The sequence below is a fragment of the Psammomys obesus genome, unplaced genomic scaffold (assembly GCF_907164565.1).
Source record: "Psammomys obesus unplaced genomic scaffold, mPsaObe1.curated_primary_1811, whole genome shotgun sequence".
Classification (NCBI taxonomy): domain Eukaryota; kingdom Metazoa; phylum Chordata; class Mammalia; order Rodentia; family Muridae; genus Psammomys; species Psammomys obesus.
Genome location: NW_026596088.1, coordinates 5,611,606 through 5,638,627, shown reverse-complemented (window position 1 = coordinate 5,638,627; position 27,022 = coordinate 5,611,606). Strand labels below are relative to the sequence as shown.

The following is a 27,022-nucleotide window of genomic DNA, read 5'->3' as shown; positions in this document are numbered from 1 at the left end:
TAACGTGGTAAATCCTTTCTTTCCAGAGGGCTCCCAGGATTTGACTTCTGTATGTGACTCTGACTATCCTGACAGTATCTCAGTCCTGGAGGACATTTACATCACCTTCTTTTCACTGACCATTGTTCACCGGGGCCCTTAGACAAGCTAAAGGAGTCACCACAGAAACTTTCTATAATACACTTTTATGTATTTATTTGAACTGGCTAAATCTAGGCCCCCTCACAAGCATAACTGTGTAGGTTGGTCTCCACAAACTTTTTTTTTTTTTCTTCCCCAGAGCTGAGGACCAAACCCAGGGCCTTGCATTTGCTAGGCAAGTGCTCTATCACTGAGCTAATCCCCAACCTCCTCCACAAACTTTTAATACCAGGACTTGGGAGGCAAAGGCAGATGGATCTCTTGAGTTCCAGGCCAGACAGGACTATATAGTAAGACCCTATTTTAAAAAAAAATTTTTTTTTATCATGTTTATTTGGTGATGTACATGTGGAAGTCAGAGAACAACTTGTGGGGGTCAGTTCTCCTTCTATTGTGCAGGCATGTGGGTCCCAGTGAGCACACCCAAGGCAGCAAGGTATGTGGCAACCACGTTTGTGTTCTGTATGGCTGCTGCAGCCCTGGGCTCATGTTTTTGCGGTGTATCCGATCGACAGTGGCTTCTGCTATAAAAGATTCAAGCCAGGTTGCCGAGAGAGGGCCGGTGTGAAGGGGCTGGGGAAGTAGCCGGTTGGCAGAGCGCTGACCTGATACCCAGAGCTGCTGGGCCTGCTGTCCTATGACCTTGCCCCACTTGGCCTTTTATGGTAACAAACCACCAAGGCCAGAACTGACATCTGTCCAGTCCTGTGACTAGAATATAGAGTCTCTTCTTATTAGAGGTGGTTCCTGGGACCCAAAAGCAGTCACCAGGGGACTTCTGGTATGTTGGTAATGTCTCCTTTTTCAGTCTGGATACTCTACAGTATGTGTCCAGCTAGTAGGAATTCACTGAGTGTGCAATGATAATCAGACAATTTTTTTCTATAAACTTACGACATTTCAATGAAAAGTTCAAATAAGCCAAGAGTGGTGGCGTACCCCTGTAATATCAGCATTATAGTGGCTAAAGCAGGATTGCCAACTCCAAACCTATCTAGGCAGCCAAACAAGACACTGTCTTAGATAGATAGATAGATAGATAGATAGATAGATAGATAGATAGATAGATAGGTAGATAGATAGATAGATAGACACCTGCTATGAAATGGAATCCCCAGAGCCCACATAAAGCCAGTTGCAACAGCATCTGCACCTTCTTTATTTCCAGCACCTTCGAGAAGAGACGGAGGTGGGAACAGAAGCATGGTTGGTGTAAACAGATGTGAACACGAGACCCTGCCTCAAACAAGGTGGAATGAGGGGACCTGTCCTCAAGCTGGTCCTCTGATCTACATGTGAATGCCTGTGATCACATGCACACACACACACACAACTTAAAACCATACTGTTCAGTTGTAGAGGGATCAGCTTTCACGTAGGAAGCCTTAGATTTGTAAAAGTGCTATGTTAGAATCCAGCCTCTGTCCCAGGCCTCCTCTCCCTGACAGGACAGGCACCCTTCTGGGAGATTGTGAGGCCCCAGCTGACAGACTTGCTGGCGCCCTGGCATTTCACATAGGAAGTGAATCTACATCGCCAGGGTGCCCCATCCTGCCCCATCCCCACCCCATGCTGTTGCCACGATGTCTGTCTGTCCATGGTATTAACGCTGCTAGTCTAAAATTCAGAGTTCTGCCTGACTGCCTCCTCAGTGCTGGGATGAAAGGAGTGCACCCACCCTGGCGAACTTGAGGTTTTTGGAGATAAAGCTTGCTCTTACTCAGCAAGCATTCAGTAAGATGGGTTCCCAGGCACTGGGAAAGACAGCGGTGCTGCCATTTTTGGCTCAGTAGAGCAACGGGATCCTCCTGGGGGAGCCACGGGAACACAGCTTCTAATGGAAGTGCCCACAAAAGCCAGAGGGCAAGCAGGCAAAGGAGTGGCTAGGAACAGTGGCCAGAGTTGACACCCCCCCCCCCCCAAAAAAAGCCATACTTGCACTGTGTGGCCACTCTTTTTACATGTTGTAAATCCTTTTTTATTATTATTAATAATATTATTTTAATGCAGACTAAACAAAACACATCTGCAGGCCAGACTTGGCCTTTCTTTTTGGGGCTTTGGGCAACACAACTCACAGCTAGGCAACCTTGAATCACGGGGGCCAGACAGACAAATGGTGTTTCTTATATTTCACAGTGTATAGGACTCACCTGAAGGTCTTGTTTGACCAGCAGGTCATACCTGGGAAGTTTCTTTCCCAGGGGATGGGGGGTGGGGGACAGCTCATACTGATCTAGGCTAACTTGTCATCTTGAACTCACGCCCCTCCTTTGCCTTCCTAAGGAGTTCCCAGGTTCTGCAGATGCGGTTGGCACCTGGGTTGTTCAGGAGAAGGCTTGAGCTCCAACTCAGGGACTGGGGCAGCTGTTCAACAGAGGGATCCAGTCCGCGCGCGGCGAAGGTGCATCTGCCTGCCAGGCGTGCCGAGTTTGCTCAGGTTTGGGTTTATTTGGGCTAGCCAGGGAGAGGGCGGTCGACGGGGAGGCGGTGGGTTCTCAAGCTACCCGTAAGCCTGAGAGTTTCAGTTCGAGAAGGGCAGGTGGGTGGAGGAAGGTGTTAGTTAGGTCCTAACAGAAGTCCCTGGAGGAGGTGCAGGTGAATTACATGATCACGGCCTGGCCGAGGAGCAGAAAGCAGGACCGAATCCTGTTCCGCTGGGGATTTCCGCGCAATTCACTCATTCCCAGTTTCCCAGGCTATCTCACGTGCACGCTGTCCTGAAGTTCCTGCCTATCAAGTTTCTCGCCCGCAAGATCGGAGTTTAAAGGCGGCTGCGCCATAGAGCACTCCCATGGTGCCGCGCGCTGGGCGGGTTTGTATTTTAAATCCCTGCGGCCAATCAGCAACGCGCAGGCCCTTATAACGTTCCCAGCGCCGCGTTTGAATTCGGGGTGGAGCGGAGCCTAGCAGGATCGTCTGCACAGGCACGGCCAGGTCTGTAGAATAACTTCGAGATCATGAATGCAGCGGCAAAAGTTGGGAAGCTGGCTCGAGCACCACCCGACCTCGGGAAAGCCGGGGCCCCAGGAGATGCAGCTCCCGATGCCCCGGTGGCCGCACCGCTGGCCAAAGAGATTCCGGAGATCCTGGTGGACCCACGTAGCCGGCGGCAGTATGTACGGGGCCGCTTTCTGGGTAAAGGAGGCTTTGCCAAATGCTTCGAGATCTCCGATGCAGACACAAAAGAGGTGTTCGCAGGCAAGATTGTGCCTAAGTCTTTGCTGCTCAAGCCCCACCAGAAGGAGAAGATGTCTATGGAGATTTCCATTCACCGCAGCCTCGCACACCAACATGTCGTAGGCTTCCACGGCTTTTTCGAGGACAGCGACTTTGTGTTTGTGGTTTTGGAGCTCTGTCGCAGGAGGGTGAGTGTTTCTGCCGCAGGTCTGGGACCCCCACACGCGGAACTTGCTGGCAAAGGGGCATCGAGGTCTTGGAGTGGACTAGAGGAGTTGCTTGGGTTTCAGGCTTCCATGGAGGCATCTATCGAGGGTGCTTGGCACTCCTAACTGTTAAGGCCGGGGTTCAAAGGAAGCGGAGCCTGGGCCCTGTTGCCATTAGGGAAGATGCCTCTTGGACCCAAGCCTGTGTGTAAGTGCAGGAAATGGATGCTTAAAGTGACTAACGAAGGGTCTCAGGCTAGGGGGTGCCACGGACCTCGAACTTCCGGAGTGGGGCAAGGTCTGGGGCGGGGGTGGGGGGCGGCTGTTTGGAGTCAGATCTCAGAGCTTTCTGATAAAGGGGGGTCGTTTACCTCCCGGGAGGAAGCCCCGGGATAGAGGATCGAGAGTGGGGTTGAGAGAAGATTCTGGCTAAGGGCATGAGCTAACCCGGAGAGGGGCCTGTGAATAAAACAGTATGGGCAGAATTATCAGGAACTGTCTTAGCTCCCGAGCACCTAGTCCTAGCCACATCCAGCTGGCCACCCTTCGCCTTGGCCTTCAGTAATCTCTTCCTTCCGAATGCTCAGTCCCTGCTGGAGCTGCACAAGAGGAGAAAAGCGCTGACAGAGCCCGAGGCCCGCTACTACCTGCGCCAGATAGTCCTGGGCTGCCAGTACCTGCACCGCAATCAGGTCATTCACAGGGACCTCAAGCTGGGCAACCTCTTCCTGAACGAGGATCTGGAGGTGAAAATAGGTGAGGTGTTGGGGCTGGGGGCGGGGGTGCCTGGTTCCAATGCAAGAGGTGGCAAGGAGGGGAAAGCTGGGAGAATGGGAGCCAGAGAGACAGAGGGCGAATGGCAAGTGGAGGTGCTCCCCTCTGGGAAGCCCTCTAGTCTAGAAAGGAGAAGTGGGGGCCATAGTCCCGTGTCTTGCCTTTAGAGGCCTTAACACAGCAGTTTTGAACTTGAGGGTGCCTCCCCAAATACTGCCTTGTCCCCTATGGCTGAGCCAGGCCCTCAGCAAATTTCCTTTTTAAACTGGAGGTCCACACATATGCTGTGGAGCGAGGCAAGCAGCATTCCCTCAGCTGTCTCTTTACTGAGCTGAAAAGCACCTGTCCCTTCCAACTCTGATTTGCCAGTCCCCATACCCTTGTCACTTTTTCTCACACTTGCCCAGCGACAGTCAGGAGGATTATTTACTTGATTCACCAGTACATCCAATTCTGCTATCCTGTGTGTTGTAAATCTGATACATGCATGTGAGGAATGGGAACAGAGGGTAACTTTCAGGACTCAGTTCTCTCCTTCCACTGCATGGGTCCCAGGATCGACTCAGGTTATCTGTCTTGGAGGCAAGCACCTGCCGAGCCATCTTACCGCCCTAACCCTGCTATCTAAAGTAAAGGGCAGTGGGAGGCTAGCCAGAGAGTGGAGCCTTCAGGGACTGGAGGCTCTGGGGTCTCAGGGCACCAGTGCCCAGTGGTCAGGCCTGAGGCAGCTGCCTACAACCACAGATGGCCCAGGGCAAACAGCTGAGAACTCTCTTCTTCCCTTCATCTCAGGGGATTTTGGGCTGGCAACCAAAGTGGAGTATGAAGGGGAACGAAAGAAGACCTTGTGCGGTACTCCCAACTACATAGCTCCTGAGGTGCTGAGCAAGAAGGGACATAGTTTTGAGGTGGATGTGTGGTCCATCGGGTGCATCATGTAAGTTGGGAATGGCGCTGTCGGGCCTCAGCAGGGCTTTCTGAGGCATTTCACCCAGTTGACCTTACCCTGTGGGTCCTTCTGCCATGTAGGATGGCTGATTTAGAAGAGAGGCTGCCTCAAATGAAGCCCTAGTTCCATCAATTGGTGTAGGCAGTAGCATTCCTGCAGCTTGGACTTATGGGTCCAGGGAAAGACTACTGCCTTTCTCTTGCTTCACTCCTCCCTCCTGCCCCTTGTTGCTTGTTAAAAGCTTGCACAGACCCAAATCGTCAACACCTGAAGGCTTGTTAGGCCTGCAGAATCTCAGACTGTCCCTGGCTGTCTTTCAGTAAAGCTTGGGAAGCACGAATGAGGGAATTAGGCCAGCAGGAAGGCTGGTGGTAGGCAGAAGCCCCAGCACAGTGGCCTGCGGGGGACAGTAGTGGCCTCTGGGGCCCTTAGAGAGCCCTCTGTCACTGCAGGCCAGAGCTGGGTCGTCCCTGGGCCCTTGGTGTTGTCACCTGTATTCTTCTGAGGGCTTGTCCTGGCCATTGGTTGCTGTGGAGCTGGGCAGACTGGGAGATCATCCCCATCCCCGCCGTCAATCCAGCACAACTCCCTTCCTCCACTCCTGAGACAATGCCTTCTGCATTTGGACTTTGCTGGGAGTTTGAGCAAAATCTTTCCTTGTGCTTCCAGGTACACCTTGCTAGTGGGCAAGCCTCCATTTGAGACCTCATGCCTAAAAGAGACTTACCTCCGGATCAAGAAAAATGAATACAGTATTCCCAAGGTGACGACAACACTTAATTGTCTTAGTTTATGTTTCAGCCAAAAGCTGAGCCCAGCTATATCCCCAGAACAGAGATGAGTCAGTCCTACCTCTAGTAGAGCCACGGTCTGTCTGAAGGCTGGCCTTGAACTCACTGCACATTGAGTTCGCACTCCAGATTCTTGCCTCTATCTCCCAAGTGCTGAGATTATAGGCATGCTCCACCATGTTGACATTATGACATTCTGGAAGCTGGCTTTGCACTTGTAGGCAAACACTACCAACTGAGACCCACGTCCAGCTTGTGTCTTTAGGATCTTCCTTAAAGGATGTAAAGCACAGGGAGAAAAGAAGAGGGGCAGACGCGCTTAAGCTTGGGTCATAGAGCCTATCTATCCAGCTAAGCTGTGCTTAACAGAGGAGATGGCCTGACTCTCATGAACTGGGCTTCCCAATGACAAGATGACAGCCATTTTCACAACCAAATGGCATGAATCCATTTGAAGGGATAACCCATTTCTGGGGACATGGGACACATGGCCACTTTCAAATTGGTGTCCTCACCTTATTTGTAGAGTAGATACTATCACAGATCTGCTCACTGCAGACAGCATGGGCTTGCTTGAGCAAGCTGGACTGCTGTGGTATAGGTCCTGGTTTTATCACTGAGGCCATGTGTATTCTCAGACAGGAGACTCCCTCCTCTGAGGGAGGGAGGCCTAACAGTGGATATGTGTACACCTGTAGTCCTAGCATTTGGAAGGCTGAGGCAGGAGGATTGCAAGTTCCAAGCCAGCCTCAGCTACATAGTGAGATCCTGTCTCTATTCTAATTATACAAAGGAAGGGGAAGAGAGAGACCTTGAGGTGTTTTTGTGAGGGCCAAATGAGTTACTGTACAGGAATACATTCTTGTCATGTAAGCATAGAGTTAACGCTGTGACAGACATGCTAGGTTTTATCTCATAAACCAGGTATCCCACTGGTGGGCTTCTAGGTGCGGAACCTTCTCTCCTTGGTAGGCCCTAGAAAGCCCCGGTTATTTGTCATAGCTGAAATCAGGGGTAGAGCTAGGATTTAAATACAGGTTTTGGGACCTGGAGGTTCCTCTAGTAGATAATTAAATGTCCTTTGCAAGGGAAAGTTATCCCAGGTTAATCTTGAGTGCCAAGCGGTAGGAAATGATCCTTTCTAAAGCTGAGGGTGGAGGGCCTGGTGGAACTTCTGGCCATGAGTCGTGGTACCTTTGAGACTGGAGCAGCCGCATGCTGGCTGGGGTCCCTATCTCATCTCACTTAGGCTCTGCCTCTCCACTCCAGCACATCAACCCAGTGGCTGCCTCCCTCATCCAGAAGATGCTTCAGACAGACCCCACTGCCCGTCCTACCATTCACGAGTTGCTCAATGACGAGTTCTTCACTTCTGGCTACATCCCTGCCCGTCTCCCCATCACCTGCCTCACCATCCCACCAAGGTTTTCAATAGCTCCCAGCAGCCTGGACCCCAGCAGCCGGAAGCCTCTCACAGTCCTCAATAAAGGTAAAGCTTGATCTGGGTAGGACAGACTCCGGAGAGCCCAGGTGCCTTACTGCCTGCCTCCAGAGGTGTGGGTCCTATCTTTGGGTCTGATCCCTGGGCCCTTCCGCCCCTTGGCCACAGAGGAAAAACCGACCAAATCAAACCATTGGACCCAAGAAGGAGGAAGCAGACTGAACAGCAAGCCCAGGAAATTTCTGTTTAGAGTCTCTAAGATCTCTCTTGCATGATCTGTTGAGAGTGCTGTAAGTTTTCAGGAGCAAGCCTGGAGGATGATGTCCCATCCTCAGTTCTCACACTCAGCATTCCCTACGTTGCTCATTCCATGCACCCTTTGTTCTTTTTTGTGTGTTTTTCAAGAGACTGTCTCTGTCACTGTCACCAGGCTGCTCTTGAATTCAGTCCTCCTGCCTAGGGCTTTCCTGAGCACCAGGATTACATGTTTGCATTGGTGCATTTCGCTTTTGAAATGTCTCTACGGCCACCTCTGGTGGTCTGCCATTTTACTCTTGCTCTAAAGTACGTGTCTTTCCGAATCAGTGGAGTCCCTTTCTCCTGCTTAGTTAGCTTTTGTTTCTAGAGCTCTTTAGAGGTCAGAATTTTTCTGATTCACGTTTTAATATCAATTTTTTAAATTATTGTCTAAACTCTTAGAACAGTGGCCTGAACAGAAAGCGTTTGATTCTCTTTCCCAGTTTGGTTACATTCCTTCTGATGCTTGTGTCATCCGTCCCCTATGCATTCCTCTTTCTTAATCTGAGAGAGAGAGAGCTTTCCTCTGCTGGTCATACTTGGGGATACATTTCGTGATAGGAAAAAAAAATGTGACAAACATCAGCATCAACTTTGGGACTATCAGCATTAATCATATATTGTTATGTTATGTTATGTTATGTTATGTTATGTTATGTTATGTTATGTTATGTTATGTTATGTTATGTTACGTTATTATTATATTGGGGGAGACTATAGCCCAGGCTGCCCTCCAACTCACCTGCCTCTGCCTCCCCAACTGTTAGGATCAAAGGTGTGAGCCACCTTGCCTGGCAACAATAATATTTTTTTGTTTGTTGTTGTTGTTGTTTTTTTTTTTTTTTTACTACTCCTCCCTCCTTCCTTCCTACCTTTTCTTTTGAGACAGACTATGAAACTAAGGCTGACCTCAGGTTTGAAATCCTCCTGCCTCACCCTCCCCAGTGCTAGGCTTATAGGAGTATGCTACTGCATTTAGCATTATTGTTGTTATTGTTATTATTATTATTATTGCAGTCTTATTTATCCTTAATATATATTATTAAGAGTTGTAATCTTTGGGAGGTAGCTTGAAGGGCTTTGTTTTTCTGGATGATATATCACCAATTTACTGCAAAAATCTTAGTTCATCTGTTTCAGTTAGATTTCCATTTTTAGGCAAGCGACTTAGGCTGGTTTTGGTGCTTTGAGACAGGGTCTCTGTGTCCAGTTCCAGGCTAGCCTTGAACTCCCAAGTGCTGGGATTACAACTGTGTGTCTCACATCTGACTTAATGATTTGGTTTATCTTGAAGTAATCTTAGGGTTACATGAAAATGCTGCAAACAAAATAGAGCTGACTTTGCATGTACCTTCACCTCGCTTCCTCCACTGTCCGCATCATCCCAGTTTGTGAGGAGCTGAGAATCTAACTCAGGGCTCCATGTTAGAGCCACAGCCCAAGCCCCTCTTCCGTTCTCCTTTCCTGTAGTGCCACAGAATAACCACCAAAACTAAGACACTGGCCACAAAAGGATCCTGCCAACAAGCTCCAAATGCCCTGTTCACAGCTCTTGTTCTGCAGCAGGATGCCAGTCAGTACCCAACTTGGCATTAGTGACTTGGCTTTTTAGTCTCCTCCAGCCTGTGACGGTCTCTGCGTTTTTCCTTGTGTCTTGTGACCTTGACACTTTCGGATGGTGCTCATGAGTTTGATTCCTGTTGGATTCGATGCTTCCTCATGATTGCAAAGAGGGTCTGCATTCTGAGCAATGCTCTTCTCTGTGTGCCAGGGAGACAAGGCTATCTCTGCTGCAGACATTGTAATTGATAAGTATCTCGCAGGGAGCTGTTTGAAATTATGCCGCTTCATCCAGCTGTTGCCCACTGATTTTAGCACCCGCTTGGTTGTAGTGATTATTGCTGTAATTTTTCTTTTTCCTTTTCAATTTTTGAGACAGTGTCTCATGTGGCCCAGGCTGCTTGGAACTCAGAGTAGCCGGGGATGACCTTGAGCGTCTCCTCCTCCTGCCTCTGCCTGGAGAGTGCTAGGATTACCGGCAGGCATGGACCACCATGCCCAGTTTGTGAGGAGCTGAGAATCTAACTCAGGGCTCCATGTTAGAGCCACAGCCCAAGCCCCTCTTCTGTTCTCCTTTCCTGTAGTGCCAGCCTTCTGGATTTCAATCTTATTTGGTGGTGGTTAAAATACTGCTTTTTTTATTTTTTTTCCCCTTAAATAAAGTAGCATTAAAAAAATTCTAGAGACATTTTTTAAGCTCACCCAAAGGTAGAGAGTTGCGTGATATTGTTCCTGTGGTATTCTCACACTCCCAATAGTTACGTTTGGACAGGTGTGATTTTTGCTAGGGTTTCTTTTTTGTTTTGTTTTGTCTCTGGTTTTGTTGTGTGTGTGTGTGTGTGTGTGTTTTTACTGTGTGTGGGTATTTTGCATGCATATATGTCTATACACCACATCATGTCTGGTGACCACAGAGGCCAGAAGATCCCCCTGGAACTGGAGTTACACATGGTTGTGAGCCATCATATGTGTTCTGGGAACCACACCAAGGTCTTGGTATGAGAAGCATGGACTCTTGACTGCTGAGCCATCTCTCCAGCCCCCTTTTGGCTAGTTTTAAAGTCATATCTTAAATATTTTGTTTCACACTTGAGTTCTTAATGTAGTGTGATGGTTTGTTTGGGTTTTTTTAATTGAAAATTTAAGAAAAATGACTTGTTTCACGGGAGAACTGTCACATGCTAGTTTGGGGAAATGAGTTGTTCAAGTGACAGCAAGAGTGCCCAGTGCACCCCTAGCTGTCCTAGGCCAACTCAATGCTTCCGTGTGTGTCACTAGGCTCGGTCTATCTGTAAGCACACAAAACAAAGGGTTCCAGTAGGAAGCTGCTGAAGCTTTATTTAAAGGAATCTATCCTGAGAAACATTGTGCCCCACCCACCCATCCTTCCACCTTCTTGGAAGCACAGGTGCCCTTCACTCTTTGCTTGAATGGGAGGGGAGCGGCTCTGAGTTGCTGGTGCCTTCAGGCAGCCTCCTTCACTGACAGCAACAGCTGCTGTCCTGGAAAACCAGGCTGTCGGGTCAGAGGCCTGAGCGCCTGAAGCTTGTGGCCTCTCAGTAAGCACCACATACCTGTCACACAAACTGGTAATGACTCAGTTTCCCCAAAGCGGTGATAGTTAAAAAGAGTTCTCTGGGAAGAGTGCTAGCTGTGGCAGGCAGTAAAATTCGCATGCTCCTCCAGTTTTGTGCCTGGCCAGTGACCATGTCACTGTCTTCCCTGACCAATGACCATGTCACCTTCTCAGGCATGGAGAACCCGTTGCCTGACCGTCCCCGGGAAAAAGAAGAGCCAGTGGTTCGGGAGACAAATGAGGCCATCGAGTGCCACCTGAGTGACATGCTGCAGCAGCTGACCAGCGTCAATGCCTCCAAGCCCTCAGAGCGAGGGTTGGTGCGGCAAGGTGAGTGCATGTCCAGAGAAGGCAGGGTGTCTCAGCCAGCAGAGCGCCAAGGCCCAGTGCCCACTCGACCTTTGCTTTGCCCATTTCCTATTGATCGAAGTCCAGATGAGTTAGCCTTCACCCACACCCCTCCCTAGTGTGCCTTCTGCCTGCTTCTGCTCCATCTCATCTTGTGGGTGGCTAATAGGCCGGCCAGCTCTGCATAGGGCACTGTCTGGGTCTCTTCCGCTCAGGGAATGAATTCCTCAAGAGGTTCATATCAGCTCCAGCCTCAGGGCTTTTGTGCCCAATGTCACTGCCTTGACCCCCACTGCCAGCTCTTCCAAACCTGACTTAATTCTCTAATGTAACATCTCTTCCCAGCACATTCCTGTCTTTACAATAGGGACCTGTGTACACTGAGTTGGTTCTAGCGTTGCAGTAGTTGAATGGTCAGCTATGTTTCTTCATCACTTTAATCTGGGGCAGTAGGTCTTCCACCAGCCCCAGTGCTAAGGACAGAGCAGCCTAGAGATTTTGATCATTTTTTTATCCCTGTGGTTGGACTGTGGGCTCTTTGAGAAGCCTGGCGTTTTCTTTTCCTGTCCACACCTACCACTGCTCATGAGAGGCAGTAGGCTTAGAGTAAAGGGGGCCCACTTGGCATCCTGGGCTGTGATTCTCCATTTGGATGTCTGGGTGTCTAGGATTGTGCTGTCAGGCCCCTCCTCAGGCTTCATGGGGTCAGTATTCTGCCCTGGGGAGGGCTGCATGAGAGGACGGGATGGGGCTATGGGGCTGACCTAACCAGTGCTCTTTTTCTGTCTCAGAGGAGGCTGAGGATCCTGCTTGCATCCCTATCTTCTGGGTCAGCAAGTGGGTAGACTATTCGGACAAGTATGGCCTTGGTAGGTGTCCCAGAAAGTGGGGTGGGCGGGGGGATGGTGAGGCCATGGTATCTATCCTTTGAGTGAGTGATTTGTGCGTGTATGTGTGTGCCCAAAAATTGAATTCAGGGCCTTCTGCATGGTAGGCGAGCACTGTACTACTGAGCTATTTCAAAGCCTTTGCCCACCTCCTCCTGCCCTTCTGAGATAGCCCTCCACTTGTCACCAGGGTATCAACTGTGTGACAACAGTGTGGGGGTGCTCTTTAATGACTCAACACGCCTTATCCTCTACAATGACGGTGACAGCCTACAGTACATAGAGCGTGATGGCACGGAGTCCTACCTCACCGTGAGCTCCCACCCCAACTCCTTAATGAAGAAGGTGGGTACTGGCTGCCGAGGGCTAGTGTGGTACGTACGGAGCCCGCCTCAGCGTCAGGCCCTCATTCCGAAATCCCTCCCCCAACTTTCCAAGTAGATCACACTCCTCAAGTATTTCCGCAACTACATGAGCGAACACCTGCTGAAGGCAGGGGCCAACATCACGCCCCGGGAAGGTGACGAGCTGGCCCGGCTGCCCTACCTGCGAACGTGGTTCCGCACACGCAGCGCCATCATCCTGCACCTCAGCAATGGCACTGTGCAGATTAATTTCTTCCAGGTATGCAGGGCAGGGGCAGTACTTGGGTGGCCGCACCCAAGTACTTTACCAGCTGCAGTGCCTTCCTCCCCTCTTAACCTTAACCTCAGACACCAGCTTGCTCCCTCCTTCCCTCCTAGGACCATACCAAGCTTATCCTGTGTCCCCTGATGGCAGCCGTGACCTACATCGATGAGAAGAGGGACTTCCGAACATACCGACTGAGCCTTCTGGAAGAATACGGCTGCTGCAAAGAACTGGCTAGCCGCCTCCGCTATGCCCGCACTATGGTAGACAAGCTGCTGAGCTCACGCTCCGCTTGCAACCGCCTCAAGGCCTCCTCCTAGGTCTCTGTCCTTCGGACTGGTGCCCCTTCACTCTGCTAGCTCTGGGCCTGCACTGCTGGCCCCCTGGGGCTGCTGTTCAGTGCCCCTGGCCCTGGGGGCTGGGCAGGGAGCAGTGCCTGGCTTGAAGGGGTTGCTGTGTAAGTTATTTTTGTACATGTTTGGGTGTGGGTTTACAACCTCTTCTCCTGCCCTCAGCCCACTGTATGAACTGTATAGATATTTCTATTGAATCTGAGACTGCCCTTTCCTTGCCTTTATATACATTAAATATATGTACATCTCTTTTTCCTTGGTCCTATATTTCTTAAGTGTTCCCTGACCCCAGAGTATTCCTCTGCCCCAATAGTCTCAGGCTGCTAAACTGCTGCCCACCTTTTCTGACACTCTTGAGGCCAGATTCAGCCACAGGCTCAACTTCTTGGTCTGCCTTTGGGACCTGTGGTGATCTCAGCCCTTTGTGGCATCTGGCAGGACCTCCTGGCATCCAAAGCTGGTGGATAGTAGGGCAGGAAGATGCTCTCAGAAGCGCAGGTCCTCATGGCGTGGTGAGTGTGGAGCAACAGCCTCGGGAAGCGGTGTGTGAAGTATTGGATGAAGCCAGCGGGGAGTTGGCCTAGTGCCTGGCGCACCTCAGTTGGGAGCTCCCTATAGTGGTGCTTCTGGGGATGAGCAGGACAAGGACCCAGGTTCAGCTATGGCAGACCATCTCTGATCGTGCCCCACCCAGGCTCCAGAACACACCTTGTTCCTCATGGCACGCAGCAGGTCTCGCACGGACGTCCCTTTATATGACCGGAACCGTTTCAGATCTGTGGGCAGAGAGATGGGCTGCAGAGGAGTCCCCACTGGGTCTCTGCCCCTCAAGCCCACCCAAGTGCAGCCTCTACCTGCCTGCAATGGTGCCGAGATGTGCTTGTGCCAGTTTTCCCGGATCACCTTGTGGCTTCCAGCCTCCAGTGCCATCACAAGGGCCCCCTGCTCTGGCTCCTTCTCCAACCAGTCGCTGACATCCTAGGACCCCACAGAGCTCCTGAGCCTTGTGGCCAGTGTTGGAGGCCCAAGGGCCAGGACTGTGTTGTGTGGCTGATGGTGGAGTAGCAAAAGCCTCTTGACTGCGGATGGCAAGGGCTATTTATTGCCTCCTGGAAAGTAAGGCTTCCCTATGCCCTACCTCTGTGCCACCACCTTGAAAGAAGTTTTGTTGTCTCTGTTCTACGGGTAGGCAGACTGTAGCTCAGATGTGGTCCCTTGCCCAAGGTCACACATGGAAGGAGTATCTACATTGGTGTCACAGCATGAATGACAGCAGATGAGAATGGACTGCATTTCCATACAGGGGCAGCTAGAGCAAATGCACAGATGCCAGGGTACAAGGTTCTTTTCCCTTAGCCACTCTGCTTTCCGTTTCCTCAGGACCTGTAGTGGTCCGAATGAAAATGGCCTCCATAGGCGTGTATGTTTGAATGTTTGGTCCCCAGTTAGTAGAACTGTTTGGGAAGGATTAGGAGGTGTGGCCTTATTGGAAGATGTGTGTCTCTAGGGGTGGGCTTTGAGGTTTCAAAAGCCCACACCAGGCCATGTTCCTTTCTTGGCCTACAACTTGTGGATTAGATGTGAGCTCTGAGCTACTACTCTACTTCCATGCTTGCCTTCCTCCAAAACACCAAGATGCTAATGGACTAACCCTCTGAAACCGTAAGCAAGTGCTCAATTAAATGTTTCCTTTATAAGTTGCCTTGGTCACGGTGTCTCCTCACAGCAATAGAACAGTTGACGAAGACAGGACCCAAACTCGAAGATTTGGCGGGGTGTGTGTGTGTGTGTGTGTGTGTGTGTGTGTGTGTGTGTGTGTCCCTTCCCAAGATCTCCATCTAACCTGGAAGAACTGGAGTTGCTTGGCTCTGCTCCAAAAGAGGGGGTGGGCCAGTACCCAGCCTGCTGAGGGACGACCCTGGGGCAGCAGGCTCAGCATGGCTTTCACCAAGTCCAATGCCACAACATTCTCTGGAGGGCAAAAGAAAAGGGATGGCTTAAATGTGCCCAATCTCATGCCTCCTCCCTCCCATCTTTGCTGGTCCTGCCTGACTCTCCCTGGTTCTCACCATGGGTCTCTTCTTCCAGCTGAGCCAGACAAGGATCCCCTGAGAGGATGTTGGCCTGACGGTAGAGACTTGCTCCAAAGGGGTGGCTGCCTCCAGAAAGCACGTAATAAAACACGCAGCCTGCAGAGAAGATATCCACAGCACTGGTCTGGGGGCCAGAGAGACGGGCATGAGAAGGAGGAAGTGGGCCTTGCTAAAATCCCCCTCCACCTGTAGAGCAGCAGGGAGCCAGGGTCAGGGATTGTTGAGACCAGGACTTTTCTTTGCCCCTGTGAGCTTTCTGGTCCTGGCTTTCCTTCCTGTAGGGAGTCACAGCGGAACTGAGTAAGGCTGACCACACTCGGGTCAGAGCGAAAACTGGTCACCTAGCATGGGCCTGGTCACTGATCATCACCAGGAGACTGCCCGGATGACAAAGCTGAAGTTTTTTCAAGTGCATTTGATAATCTAAGGGGTGTGTGTGTGTGTGTGTGTGTGTGTGTGTGTGTGTGTGTGTATGGGATTTCCCCAATGTTAAAATACTGATGGCTAATATAAAACTATACTGTAGAGGAAGGCTCCTAACATCAAGTTTCTGGACCCTTCGGTCTCTTGCCCCCTGGTCACTACCTTCTCTTATCTTTAGGAATGGGCATGGCTCTGCCCAATGTTTTGGTCCATTATCGCTTCCCCTTCCACCTACTCATGAATCCAGACCTAGAGTCCTAGGCTCCCAAACTCCACCGGGGCTGATGCTGCTTTGCACTTTGTACTGCCATGAGATTAGTATGCACTTTCCCTTTTTCTTCACCCCAGGTCTACACTGATACTGGGTCCTACGTAGCTAATGAGATCAGAACAGGTGAGAGCCAGAATCTTTTATTTATTTTTCTATGTAGTTTGAACTTAGGATCCTCCTGCCTCAGCTTCCTGAGTGCCGCAATTGCAGGCCACCGTACCCAGTTTTTGTGTATTTGAGCCCCTCAGTGATTGTGAAGCATAGTGAAGGTTAAACCTTATTTTCTAAGCCTGGCATGGTGCTTGTAATCCTGGCACTTGGGAGGCTTGAAGCCGGAAAGTTCAAAATTCAGGGCCGGCCTAGGCTAGGTAGTAAGACCCTGTGTCAAAGTCATTTTCTGATCATGGTTTCTCAACCTGGGTGACAGATTTAGGACAGCTAACTGTCAGGGAGTGTATGCTATAGCACATTTAGCAGCATCCCTGGCCTCACAGGATGCTACTCTCTTCCCAGAATAGACCCTGATGGAGACTCCTGGGGGAAGGAGGGGATAGATTCTCCCCTGGAGCCTCTTTCAGAGAGGAGCTGGCTGGCGGGCAGACTCACAGGGCTGACTGCGGGCAGCTGCAGGAGCTCCGGAGCCATCCAGCCTTCTGTGCCGGGAATGCCAGAACGGAGACTGAAGCTACAACGGCCAGCAGGTAGCTTCTTGCAGAGGCCAAAGTCAGAGATGACCACTCTGCCTTGGCCTTGGCTGTCAGGCCCAGCCATGAGAATGTTGCCCGGCTTCAGGTCACGGTGTACTACAAGGGAGTGGAGAGAGTGAGTGATCGCCAATGGGGAAAAGCAGGGGTCAGGGCACTAAAAACAAGACAGTACCTATGTGTAAAGAGTGTAGGTGGGCCAGGCCGGACATCATCTGCTGTAGCACCATGGTGGGCTCCAGGCCCCAGCGGTCTAGGTCTGGGTTCTCCACATACTAAGATGAGGGAAGGGCAAAAATGTCACTGCTCAGCCCAAGGCCTTTCTCCCTACCTCCCTGGGCTCCCATCTCACCTCTTGCAAGGAGGCTTGGCAGAGCTCCAAGGCAATGTAGTGGAACTGGGGACCACGCTCAGTGCAGAAGTAGCGGAGCACATTGGGGTGCCTGTCAGACTCTTGAAGCAGCTGCACCTCTCGCCGAACCAAGCTGTAGCACTCTCGGAGAAGCCTCTTCACTGCTACGGCCCGTCCCTCAAACTGCCCTCTGAATGGTGGACCAGTGGTGGAGGGCTCAGAGAGAGCCGAAAGGGAAAAGGGTTGGGACCTATCCCCCTGGGAGTCTGGAAGAATGCCTGTCCTTTGTTTGTTGTCAAAAGAGCTGTGAGGGATACAGCTGCAGCCTGGGCTCCACCTGCCACTCACCGGAAAACAAAAGTCCCGCCTGCCCCACGTCCCAGCACATCCTTGGGGTTGAAGGAAATCTTCCCCACCACAGTGGGCTGCTCTGCTACCAGGAAGGAAGATATCAGTGTCCTCTTAGTGACCTCTGCTCACTGCCCACAGTCATCCTCCCCCACCTGTCTTTGCCGTAGGCCAGACCCACCCTCCATCTTGTCCTTTCTCCAGACTTCAACCCTTCTGTGCTCAGTGTGCTGTAGTGGCTAAAGCCAGGATCCAGGTGCCAGACACATGGCTCCAGTGGCTGGTGCTGCTATTGGTGTGGCTAGGCAGGGGACTCAGGACTGATAGCAATATCACCTTTATCGGTGTGAGGATCAAGTGGACACACAGAAGAGGGAGTGGGTGATATTGGCTCTATGACTTCCTTTTGAGCACCTTCTGCTGTCCCCCCCCCCCCGCATTCTTCTACCTCTAACACAACAGTTCTTTTTATGGAAGTAGAATGTTTCAATAAAAAGATGAATTCAAGTAGGCAGAGCATGATGAAATTGAGCACAGTTGTAGCAAATAAGTGTGATGCTGAATGCTTCAGTGCAAGCTTAAAGTACAGCACAGTGCCCTCAAAAGTCTTGGTGTGTGAGTGAGGTTGGGACTGGGGAGATGGCTCAGTCAAGAAAGCGTCTGCCTTGCTATGGGAACTTAAGTTTGAGCCTAGTACCCATGTGGAAACCTGGGCATAGTAAGCCATACTTGTAATCCCAGCACTGAGGAGGCTGATCCCTGGGGCACGTTGGCCAGCCAGCCTAGCTGAATCAGTGAACCCCAGATCCCTGTCTCAAAAAATCAAAGTCTATCCAAGCAGAGTGGTGCATGCCTTTCATCTTAGCACTCAAGAAGCAGGGGCAGGAAGACTTCCGTGACTTCGAGGCCAGCATAGTTCCAGGACATCTAGGATGACACAGAGAGATCCTATCTCAAGAAACCAAACCTACCACTAACAACAACAAAACCCCAAAACCAAGGTCTATGGCTCCTGAGAAATAGCATCTGAGGTTGTCTTTTTGTTTGCACATATAAACATACACACATTTCTCTGTTTAAAAAAAAAATGTACTGGCTATTAGCAAGAACAGCTCTGGGAAAATACAGTCTTGACTGCAGAGAGACAAAAAGATTCCACTCCAGAGTCAGAAGGTCCAAGGAAATGGGTTTTGGGGTACAGTGGAATGTATATTTACTTGGGACTAGGTGGAGTAATACATGACAAGAACTTCATCTCAGAGCTAGGGTTACCCTGCTATGGAGTCCTTTAGGAAATCTGCCCCTGGACTGAAGATGTGGCTCAGAGGGCATGCTTGCTTTCCTAGAACTGACTCTGAGGAGGGGCTGAGGCCCAAGGAAGAGAAGGACATGGGTGAATACTGGAGCCTCAAGCCAGGAGCGAAGCAGACATCAGCTTGAGTAAAGCACATAGCAGGTGGGAATTTGGCATGAGGAAGCAGGCTGAGCAGCAATGGGAAGGTGCCAGCACCAGATCACAAAGACACAAAAGGCACCAGCGAGGCTCAGGGCCACAGAGAGGAGACTAGGGTGAGAAATAGTTGCATAAGCCATACCCCCTTAGCACCGAGTAGACACCAGTGGTCTTTGAGGGCTTATGCTAAAAATTAAACCAAGAAACACTGAAAGGAATGTTGAAACAAAATCAAAACCATACTTAGGTAACTTACTGCTACCATTATTAAAAAAACATTATTTTAAAACAATTATCAATACACCTAGATATGATTTTTTTTTTGGACACATATCCCAGGCCGGCCTTGAACTTTTGATCCTCCTCCCTCCATTTCCTGAGTGCTGGTATTATAGGACTGTACCACCATGCCTGGTTTATGAGTGCTGGGGTTCAAACCCAGGGCATCACACATGCTATGCACACACTCTTAACTAAGGTATGTCCCCAGCACTGACTTGCTAATAATGATGATGACCACCTCTGAGACACTGTGAGGTGTTTGCATCTCCATTGGACCAGTGAGAAAACAGACACTCAAAGGCAACTCTTCAAAAGCTAGCTGACCACAGTTTGATCTTCACACAGTTCTATCTACAGCTGGAGACCCCGAAAACAGTAATAATATTATAATAGCAGACACTTGCAGAGACTGTCTCTTATTATCTACCACCATATGCATATCCACCATATGCAGTTTCTGACAGTTTGACTTTGAAATTAAACTATATGCACCCTTCCCTTTTCTCTGCCTTTGACTCCCCAAATTTTGTTCATTCAAGTTCACCTTCAGGGTCATGGGATGTCGGAGATGGTTCTGGGAGGCTTTGCAATCTCTTCTGGTCCTGCGGGGTGGCCATTGAGGGCTGTGTCTGAGAATCCTGCAAGGGGTCAGGAGGGCCTGCAGGTGCTGAAGGGCATTGCTGCTGCTGCTGTAACACATGGGTTTTAGTGGGCTCGAGCCTTCCTGATGGGCCCCACGCCTTGCCAGAGCTGGGTTCACAATAGAGCTTGGACTTACAGAGCACAGGAGCAGGGGCTCCTGGGAGGAAGGCAGAGGCAGCTGAAGTGGGGGAAGGGAAAAGCAGAGTTCTGTCTAGGAAGATTCTAAGACAGACAGGGTCAGGATGTTGGACTTACCTGCCTCATCAGGTAGAGAACCCAGGCTCCTAAAAGGATGGCAGTGAAGCTAGCTGCTAACAGGTCTTGGGATCCCAGCCCTGGATAAGAGTCTGAAGCTTTCTCTTCAGGATGTAGTTTTGGATCCCAAGGTTCCTCCCTCCTCAGGTTTAGGAGCTAAGAACAAAGTGGCTTTCACTCTTGATACTCCCACCTATGTGCAACCCTTAAATCTTCATCACTGGGTTCCAGACAGGGCTTAGCTGAAATTGTAGGGAGGGAGGGTTCCCTGTACGGTGTTGTCTATAGTTCTGAAATATCGCTTAGGAGAGGAGGTTACCAAACCTAAGTGAAGAACGGCATCTCTGTGAATGTATTAAAAATTCACGTGCTTGTGGGGGTATTGTTGAAACTATGAGGTTCATCTCCAGAGATTAAGAATTTGGTGGGCCTGGAGCAAACTCTCAGGGATTTGGAAATCTTTGCTCCTTCTAACCTTGAACTACTTACGAGAGCTTCCCCAGTCTCTCCTGGGAGAACATGCCTTTATAGTTTTTCTGTTTTTAATTTCTCAGTTGATGAATATTTTACAATGTTTACAGTGAAGAGTAAGGGGGAAAAAAATCTGGGGACTACGTTTTGTGATTTAGGAAGCCAATATCATTTTGACATTTTAAACATGCCTGGTAGTAGCAGCAACAAAACGTTTTCTGGGAACTTTTATGCGATTGCCTGGGGAAGAGGTACAGAGGCTGTACGCACCTCTTCTGGGCCCAGCCATAGCCCCTGCCACCCCAGCACTGACCTCGGAGAAGAGAGCTGGAGCATGGAGGCCCTGTGGGGCTCTTGTCTCGGCGGATGCTTTCCCCAGGGCGGTATGAACCCTCAGCATGGTGGTGTGCAGGACTGGGGGAGGCTCATGGTATCCTAAGGGTAGGGGTAAGAGCCAGAGTGTTGAGGACGCTCTCAGTATACCGACTCTGAAACCGGGCTAATAAGGCTTTTCTGTTGGTCTATTTCAAATTGAAATCAGGGGGCCTCACCAATGAGGAGCCACTGGCTGGGGAGGGCCACGCTTCCTGAGGGGTATCTCACAGCAGTACTGGGGGAGCCCTCTCGTTCTCCCGAGACTTGAAGCGTCACCTCCTCTGTTGTGGGGCCATCCATGGGGGCCAGGGTCAGTCCACGGGGCTATGTCAAAAGAGCCACATGTGAAAAGAAACCCCTATCCTGCTCTATCCCTCTTGGCAGCCCACTCACAGGTCCCCTTCTCACCACGAGGGCCACCCCAGTATGGACCAGTGCTTTAGAGACATAGAAACCAGCTTCTTCTTTCCCCACATACAGTGTCATCCTAAAGGGGAGGGGGGAAAGAGAAGGATGAGTGATACCGGTGGGTAGTTTCAGCATTACTCTACCCACGTGACCTCTGTACTTCCTTCCGTGTTGACTCTGGGATTGACCACGTGACTTGTTTTAGCCAATGAAACGAATCCAACACAAGCATAAATCTGAATGATTCTTGGGTCCTGGGAGTTGCCCTTCAGGACTGTTCTTGAAGCCCTGAGACTACAGCATGAGGAAGCCGTCTCTCCCACAAGGGATGAAGGCCCTTATGGTATATAAATGAAATATTCTAGGTGACACCTTCCAGGCCAAATGGCCCACCAACCACTAGACAGGTGAGTGACAGTATTCTGGATCATTGCCTCCACCAAGTCACCGGTTGATTTCAGAAACCAGAAAACTACCTGGATGACCCAAAGAAACTCGAATATAGCAAGTGTGGGCTGTTTTTCAGCTACAAGTGCAGGAGTAGTTTGTTATGCAGCAAAACTAACTAATACAAAATCTATAGCAACATTTTCTCAATGTATGTCTCACTGTTTTGTTTTTTTTTTTTAAGATGGGGGATCTTACTATGTAGCCCAGGCTAGCCTCGAATTCATGATGCTCTGCCAGTAGCATCCTAAGTACTGGGAGCAGAGGCATCCATGACCACACCTGTCCACAATCTCTTATAAGAACTCAGTTTTTACTGGGTTCGGTGGCACACACCTTTAATCCCAGAAACGCAGAGGCAGGTGGATCTCTGTGAGTCTGAGGCCAGCCTGGTCTACAAAGTGAGTTCCAGGACAGCAGGGATGTTGCCCAGAGAAACCCTGTCTCAAACACACTCAAACACACACACACACACACACACACACACACACACACACACAACCAACCAAACAAACAACAGGAAAGGAAGGAAGGAAGGAAGGAAGGAAGGAAGGAAGGAAGGAAGGAAGGAAGGAAGGAAGGAAGGAAGGAACTCACTTTTCTACACTGGAATTCATCACCTCCCATTTCATCTTTTTCTTCTTTCTCTCTTCCTCTTTTAGTATTTGAAAAATGAAAAATGAAGGCAGCTATGACCTTTTAGAAGCCTGCTATACAGGCTTGCTTACTGGCTGAACTCTCTAACCATCCTGATCCTGTCCCTCCCCCAAATTCCTGTCTGTCACCTACTACTCAGTCCCTTGAGCTTTTCTGCTGTGGCATCATCTTTTTTCAATGTAATGCATTTTATTTTTACATGTATGGGTGTTTGCCTGCTTGTATGTCTGTATAGTCCACACATGCATTGTGCTCACAGAGGTCAGAAAGAGGGCATCACATCACCCGGAAGTGGAGTTACACATGGTTGTGAGCCACATGAGTGCTTGGAAGGAATTGAACCTGGATCCTCTGGAGGGGCAGTCAATGCTCTTAATTCTGTGCCATCTCTCCCGTGCTTGTGTGTGTGTGTGGCAGGGGGTGAGGGAAACGGCAAGGCAGAGAGAGAGAGAGAGAGAGAGAGAGATCCTCAGGCAGCTTTAGCTGGCTTCAAGCTTACAGAGCTCTAACTGCCACTGTCTCCTGAGTGCTAGGATTAAAGGTACGCACCACCATACCCAGGTCCACGGTGTCATCTTTTTTCTAAATTCATTCTTTATCTCACCATGTTATACTTGCCTTTTATATGTCTGTCCTCTTACTAGACTCCGAGCTTCCTGTGGGCAGGAAAACTGACTCTATTGTTTGCTCTTGGACTCTCAGAGCTTAGCGTATGCTTAGCATTCAGTAAGTGCTCAGTTAGCTTTTGTGGAGCAAATGGAACAAATAAGAAACCCCTGTCTTCTCCAGTCTGTGTCTTAGAATAGCTTAAGGAAGGCTAGTATTTAACAGTATTAACACCTAAAGTATTTAACAGTCACTTTGATTGGACCAAGAGAGGGTGGGACCCAGAGGACCCTCCCGGGACAGACTCTACTCAGTCACTTGCTAAGTCTTGAATATCCAGGAGCCCTAGGGATGTTATCTTGACACCCGATGTAACTGTATTGGTGGGTCACAGCTGAGCATTATGACTGGCTATTCAGCTGGGGCTGTTAACACCTTCAGAAATGCCCTCCCTGGGCTCTGTATGTGGACACTCACAAAAGCTGGGTGTCCGAGGAAGAGAACTGGGTTGCTGTGTCCTGGGAACTGGAAACGGGCAGTCGGATGTGGCCCCAGCGGAGGACAAGGAAGTGTAGGGTGTCCCGAGCCAGCGTGAGATGGGGCAGCTGGCGCAGGCCATCCTGATGCCATGTGTAGATGGCCATCACAGGCACTCCCAGGTCCTGGGTCCATAGCACAGTTCCACTTCCTGGATCCACAGTGAGAAGCAGGCCCATCCCACAGGATGTCAGGTGGCTCATATCTACCAAAAAAATAAAATAAAATAAATGACAGGGTAGATGTCAGAGAGGTCTCAGGGAACACACCAGAAAGCAGCTGGGGTGGGGCATGTTTAGATGTGCAAAGGTCATGTGAGGCCACTCGGAGAGTACTGGGACATAGGAAGATCAACCCAATTTTGTCCAAACAGGAAGGAATAGGTTGGGGCCATCCAAAGTTGACTTATGTGTGTCTGTGAGTCTGGGTCATCCGAGAGAGTTAAGATGAGAGGTCCTTTGAGGGAGAGATTTTTAGGATGCAGGTCATGAATCATGGACATGGTCAGACTGGGGGATCAAGTAGTGTGACCCAGAGGCCATTGGGTCCTTTGGGAAGCGCTTGGAATATGAAGGGGTCACTTAGGAGCCTCGGTAGTGTCACTCGTGTGTTGCCAGCATAGTGCCTCATGAAGAAAGATGAAGTCAAGGTCAGTTAGGAGCAGCTGGGAGGCTCCTCAGAAAGTTGGGTAGGATGGGTACACATGAAGGGTGCTGCAAGGGTTATATGCTGGAGTCATTCACCATGTTGAGGTCAGTTAAGACTTGACGGGATCGCTCAGGGTATTTGGGGAGGTTGCTTGGGGGTTCCTTAAGAAGCAAGGAGTCACCCAAGGTTAGCTGGCAGGGGTCACTTGGGGGTATGGCTAAGTTCAGATGTATTGCCCAGGCTGTGTGATCATCAGGGTCATCTCAGGTCAGGTCAGGCTGTTATCATTCAGCACGTGAGGGGGGCAGCATAGAGGCGGATCACTGTGTGCTGGTACTTGGTCCCGATGGCAAATCGGGGATTCCCCAGGTTGGGGACTTTGCCCCAAGGTAAGGCTGAGGAAAGGTGACACTCACATTTCCCAGGCGAGCCGTCCATGGGGGGCGCTGAGTAGCGGCGGTAGGTAGTGTTCCAGCGCAGGGCTGGGGTCCGTGGGTCGTGCATGGAGACGGTGTACTCTGTGTGCCGCAAGGAAGGTCACCAAGGTTATGGTCATACGGTGCTTCCCCAACCCGACTCCAGAGACCATCGCTCTTGTAGCACTAACTGGAGGCTTGCCAAGCATTTGGATCGAAGTCCTGATGACCAAGCTTATCACTACACCTCTCGCTCCTTGGTCAGTGCTCAGCAAAATGTTTATTGACGATTGTCAGATTGACTGGCTAGCCCGAGTCAACGCTGGGGACATCTGACTTACGGGTTCGGCCAATGTAGAGTTGAGGAGTAGAAAGGCCCTCTGTGGTCAGTGTCATCTGGGTCTCCCCTGACTCAGGGTCCACTACAAACCAGGCATCCTGCTTCCGGCCTGTGGAGGAGGAAAGCAGGCCAACACAAAGGTGGCGTAGGCAAGGCTGCATGTGCCCATTTGTTCCTGGCCAGGTTGGTCTGACATAACCTAGATCCCCATTCTCACTGGCTGGGTCTAGCCCCCGCAGGCTGCGGAGATATTCACCTGTGTAGAAGACCCCATCGGAGCTGCGACAAGGAGAGGCATGGACCAGCTCTGGGATGGTGAATGGCAGTTTCTGAGAGGAAGAAGGTCGGAGAAGGGGTAAGAGCAGACACAGGCACAGCCCTTGCTGTGCCACACTCCCCAAGGTCAGCCTAGAGAGACCTTTTCACTGGGCACCTTGTGCTTTCTGTTTCCCAGGAGAGGAAAAAATGGAGCTCCAGAGGCTAAGTAAGTCAGCTCATGGCACTCCGGTAGACCAGCCTCAGAGCCAGCACCCTCAGTCACTTGCTACAGATAGAGTCTCTTGAGGAAGTGCAAAAACAAACAAACAAACAAAAACAAAACCACACTGGGTACCAAGACTCCACAAGCTTCACTTGGTTGCACCTGATGACCTCCTCCAAATAGATACATCTACACATACAGACACAGACATGTGTACATGCAAAGACACACAGAGATATATACACACTCAGACACACACACATGCCACATAAACACAGACATGCATACCCGCACACACACATATACACATACATAGAACACACACAGGCACATAAACACACGGACACACCATAAGATGCTCACACCCACTCGGCCTTTAAAACTCAGTAGCCACAAAAGCCTCAGCGAGGTTGAGGCGCTGTTTGGACTCAGTGTTGGTGGTGAGTGTGTGGGTGTGCCCTCTGCCCTCCTTCGGCTCATTCTCTCTCTGGAGTTTGTATTATGTGAGTGAGTGAGTGAGTGTCCCGTTTTCAGGTTTGTTAGGAGTTTTAACAAGGAGCACAGGGTAAGATGAGCATATATAAACCACCAAACATCAGAGCCAGAGCTACCTAGCTGACTTACATATTCATGAGCAAACTCAGACTAACAGCACTACTGAGATGGGCCCAGCCTAATTCTTTGAATTTGTGGGTGATGTATTATTTTAGCAAAAGCTAACCTGTACCGTTTTCACCTCAGTGCCCCCGGAGTCTTGAAGATGCCCTATGATATACTCAGAGTCTGATATTCTGCTCTGTGGGTACAGCCAGACACCCCACTTTTCAGACAGACTTCAGAACAGTGGTCAGAGCCTTGACTGACAGCTTCAGGAGACACCCCACTCCGATATGCTCTGGCTGATGGATTCCTGCCCCGACCCATCCCAGGCCATGTGGGAAAACAGACCATCAGCCCCTGTTGTTTCTGGGTTCCCAAGATGTACAGGCTGCCATCAGCTGGGTCAGAGAGAAAGGCCATTCTGTGGAGCAGAGAGGGACACAGAGAAGGCTGGGTGCATGGCTCTGGCTTCGTGAGGTCCTTTTCCCACCCCTTCTCAACCAGCAGAGTGCATCCCTGTGGGAGGAACCTTGGAGCAGCAAGAGTCCTTACCACATCATATGAGACTCTTCCTAACTTCTGTCATAGTCCCACATGCCTCTCCCCTCCCCCCCAAACCCTCACACAACTACGGCTCCCACAGTCACCCTTTCCACAAGAGGCCCTGATTCACTTACTCTGTGACATACATTGGTCCTTGGATAATGGGGTCTGCAGGAACAAAGATAATGGGTCTCAGTCTCTTTTTGACTCTGTTGAAAAGCATAGCTCAAACACACTGAGTTTTTACCCTTTCCCAGATGGAGAGCCCAGCAGGTGGCAAAAGCTCTGTCATCCCGTTTTACCCCATGTGCAGGTGAAGCCACTGAGGTTCAGAGAGCGGAAGTGAGGTTCCCAAGTCCACACAGGTGCTTACTGGTGAAGCTGCCTGTGGACACTGGCTTGCTGGGTCCTAGTGTTCATGTTTGTGTGTGTATGTGTGTGTCTGTGACGGTCAAAGGTGTCTTCCTCAATTGCTCTCCATCCTAGTTTTTTCCTTCCTTCCTTCCTTCCTTCCTTCCTTCCTTCCTTCCTTCCTTC

At 50.3% G+C, this 27,022-nt stretch overlaps 2 protein-coding genes across 6 annotated transcripts in view; one reads left to right on the top strand and one right to left on the bottom strand.

Annotated features, from left to right (window-relative positions):
- Window positions 1-1,323: 1,323 nt before the first annotated feature.
- Window positions 1,324-13,100, top strand: Plk1 (polo like kinase 1). Its single transcript, XM_055627629.1, has 11 exons — window positions 1,324-1,391; window positions 2,428-3,509; window positions 4,115-4,283; window positions 5,094-5,238; window positions 5,920-6,013; window positions 7,311-7,530; window positions 11,090-11,245; window positions 12,055-12,132; window positions 12,341-12,495; window positions 12,592-12,774; window positions 12,894-13,100. Exons 2-11 carry the CDS (start codon window positions 3,102-3,104, stop codon window positions 13,098-13,100), a joined length of 1,815 nt encoding a protein of 604 aa, XP_055483604.1. The 5' UTR covers window positions 1,324-1,391; window positions 2,428-3,101.
- The window catches only part of Ern2 (endoplasmic reticulum to nucleus signaling 2), a 19,191-nt gene continuing 2,820 nt past the window's right edge, over window positions 10,652-27,022 (bottom strand). Inside the window, exons 3-22 of one of the 5 annotated variants that reach the window (XM_055627624.1) lie at window positions 26,620-26,653; window positions 26,291-26,363; window positions 25,118-25,190; window positions 24,863-24,970; window positions 24,522-24,623; window positions 23,398-23,662; window positions 21,211-21,289; window positions 20,979-21,126; window positions 20,741-20,862; window positions 19,957-20,112; window positions 19,604-19,748; window positions 17,325-17,409; window positions 16,977-17,166; window positions 16,800-16,899; window positions 16,527-16,723; window positions 15,203-15,350; window positions 14,977-15,104; window positions 13,988-14,111; window positions 13,842-13,909; window positions 10,652-13,759 (exon numbers count right to left, since the gene is read on the bottom strand). In XM_055627624.1, coding sequence (XP_055483599.1) covers window positions 13,511-13,759; window positions 13,842-13,909; window positions 13,988-14,111; window positions 14,977-15,104; window positions 15,203-15,350; window positions 16,527-16,723; window positions 16,800-16,899; window positions 16,977-17,166; window positions 17,325-17,409; window positions 19,604-19,748; window positions 19,957-20,112; window positions 20,741-20,862; window positions 20,979-21,126; window positions 21,211-21,289; window positions 23,398-23,662; window positions 24,522-24,623; window positions 24,863-24,970; window positions 25,118-25,190; window positions 26,291-26,363; window positions 26,620-26,653 — 2,594 coding nt within the window. In that variant the 3' untranslated portion in view covers window positions 10,652-13,510. Of the gene's footprint in view, window positions 13,760-13,841; window positions 13,910-13,987; window positions 14,112-14,976; window positions 15,105-15,202; window positions 15,351-16,526; window positions 16,724-16,799; window positions 16,900-16,976; window positions 17,167-17,324; window positions 17,410-19,603; window positions 19,749-19,956; window positions 20,113-20,740; window positions 20,863-20,978; window positions 21,127-21,210; window positions 21,290-23,397; window positions 23,663-24,521; window positions 24,624-24,862; window positions 24,971-25,117; window positions 25,191-26,290; window positions 26,364-26,619; window positions 26,654-27,022 lie in introns of those variants that run through there. The other 4 variants (XM_055627626.1, XM_055627625.1, XM_055627627.1 and 1 more) reach the window with 4 other exon arrangements.

Coding starts and splice junctions, on each gene's coding strand:
- Plk1 (XM_055627629.1), top strand. CDS start 3,102: ATGAATGCAGCGGCAAAAGTTGGGAAGCTGGCTCGAGCACCACCCGAC. Junction 4,284..5,093: donor GGATCTGGAGGTGAAAATAG/GTGAGGTGTTGG, acceptor CCTTCATCTCAG/GGGATTTTGGGCTGGCAACC. Junction 5,239..5,919: donor TGGTCCATCGGGTGCATCAT/GTAAGTTGGGAA, acceptor TTGTGCTTCCAG/GTACACCTTGCTAGTGGGCA.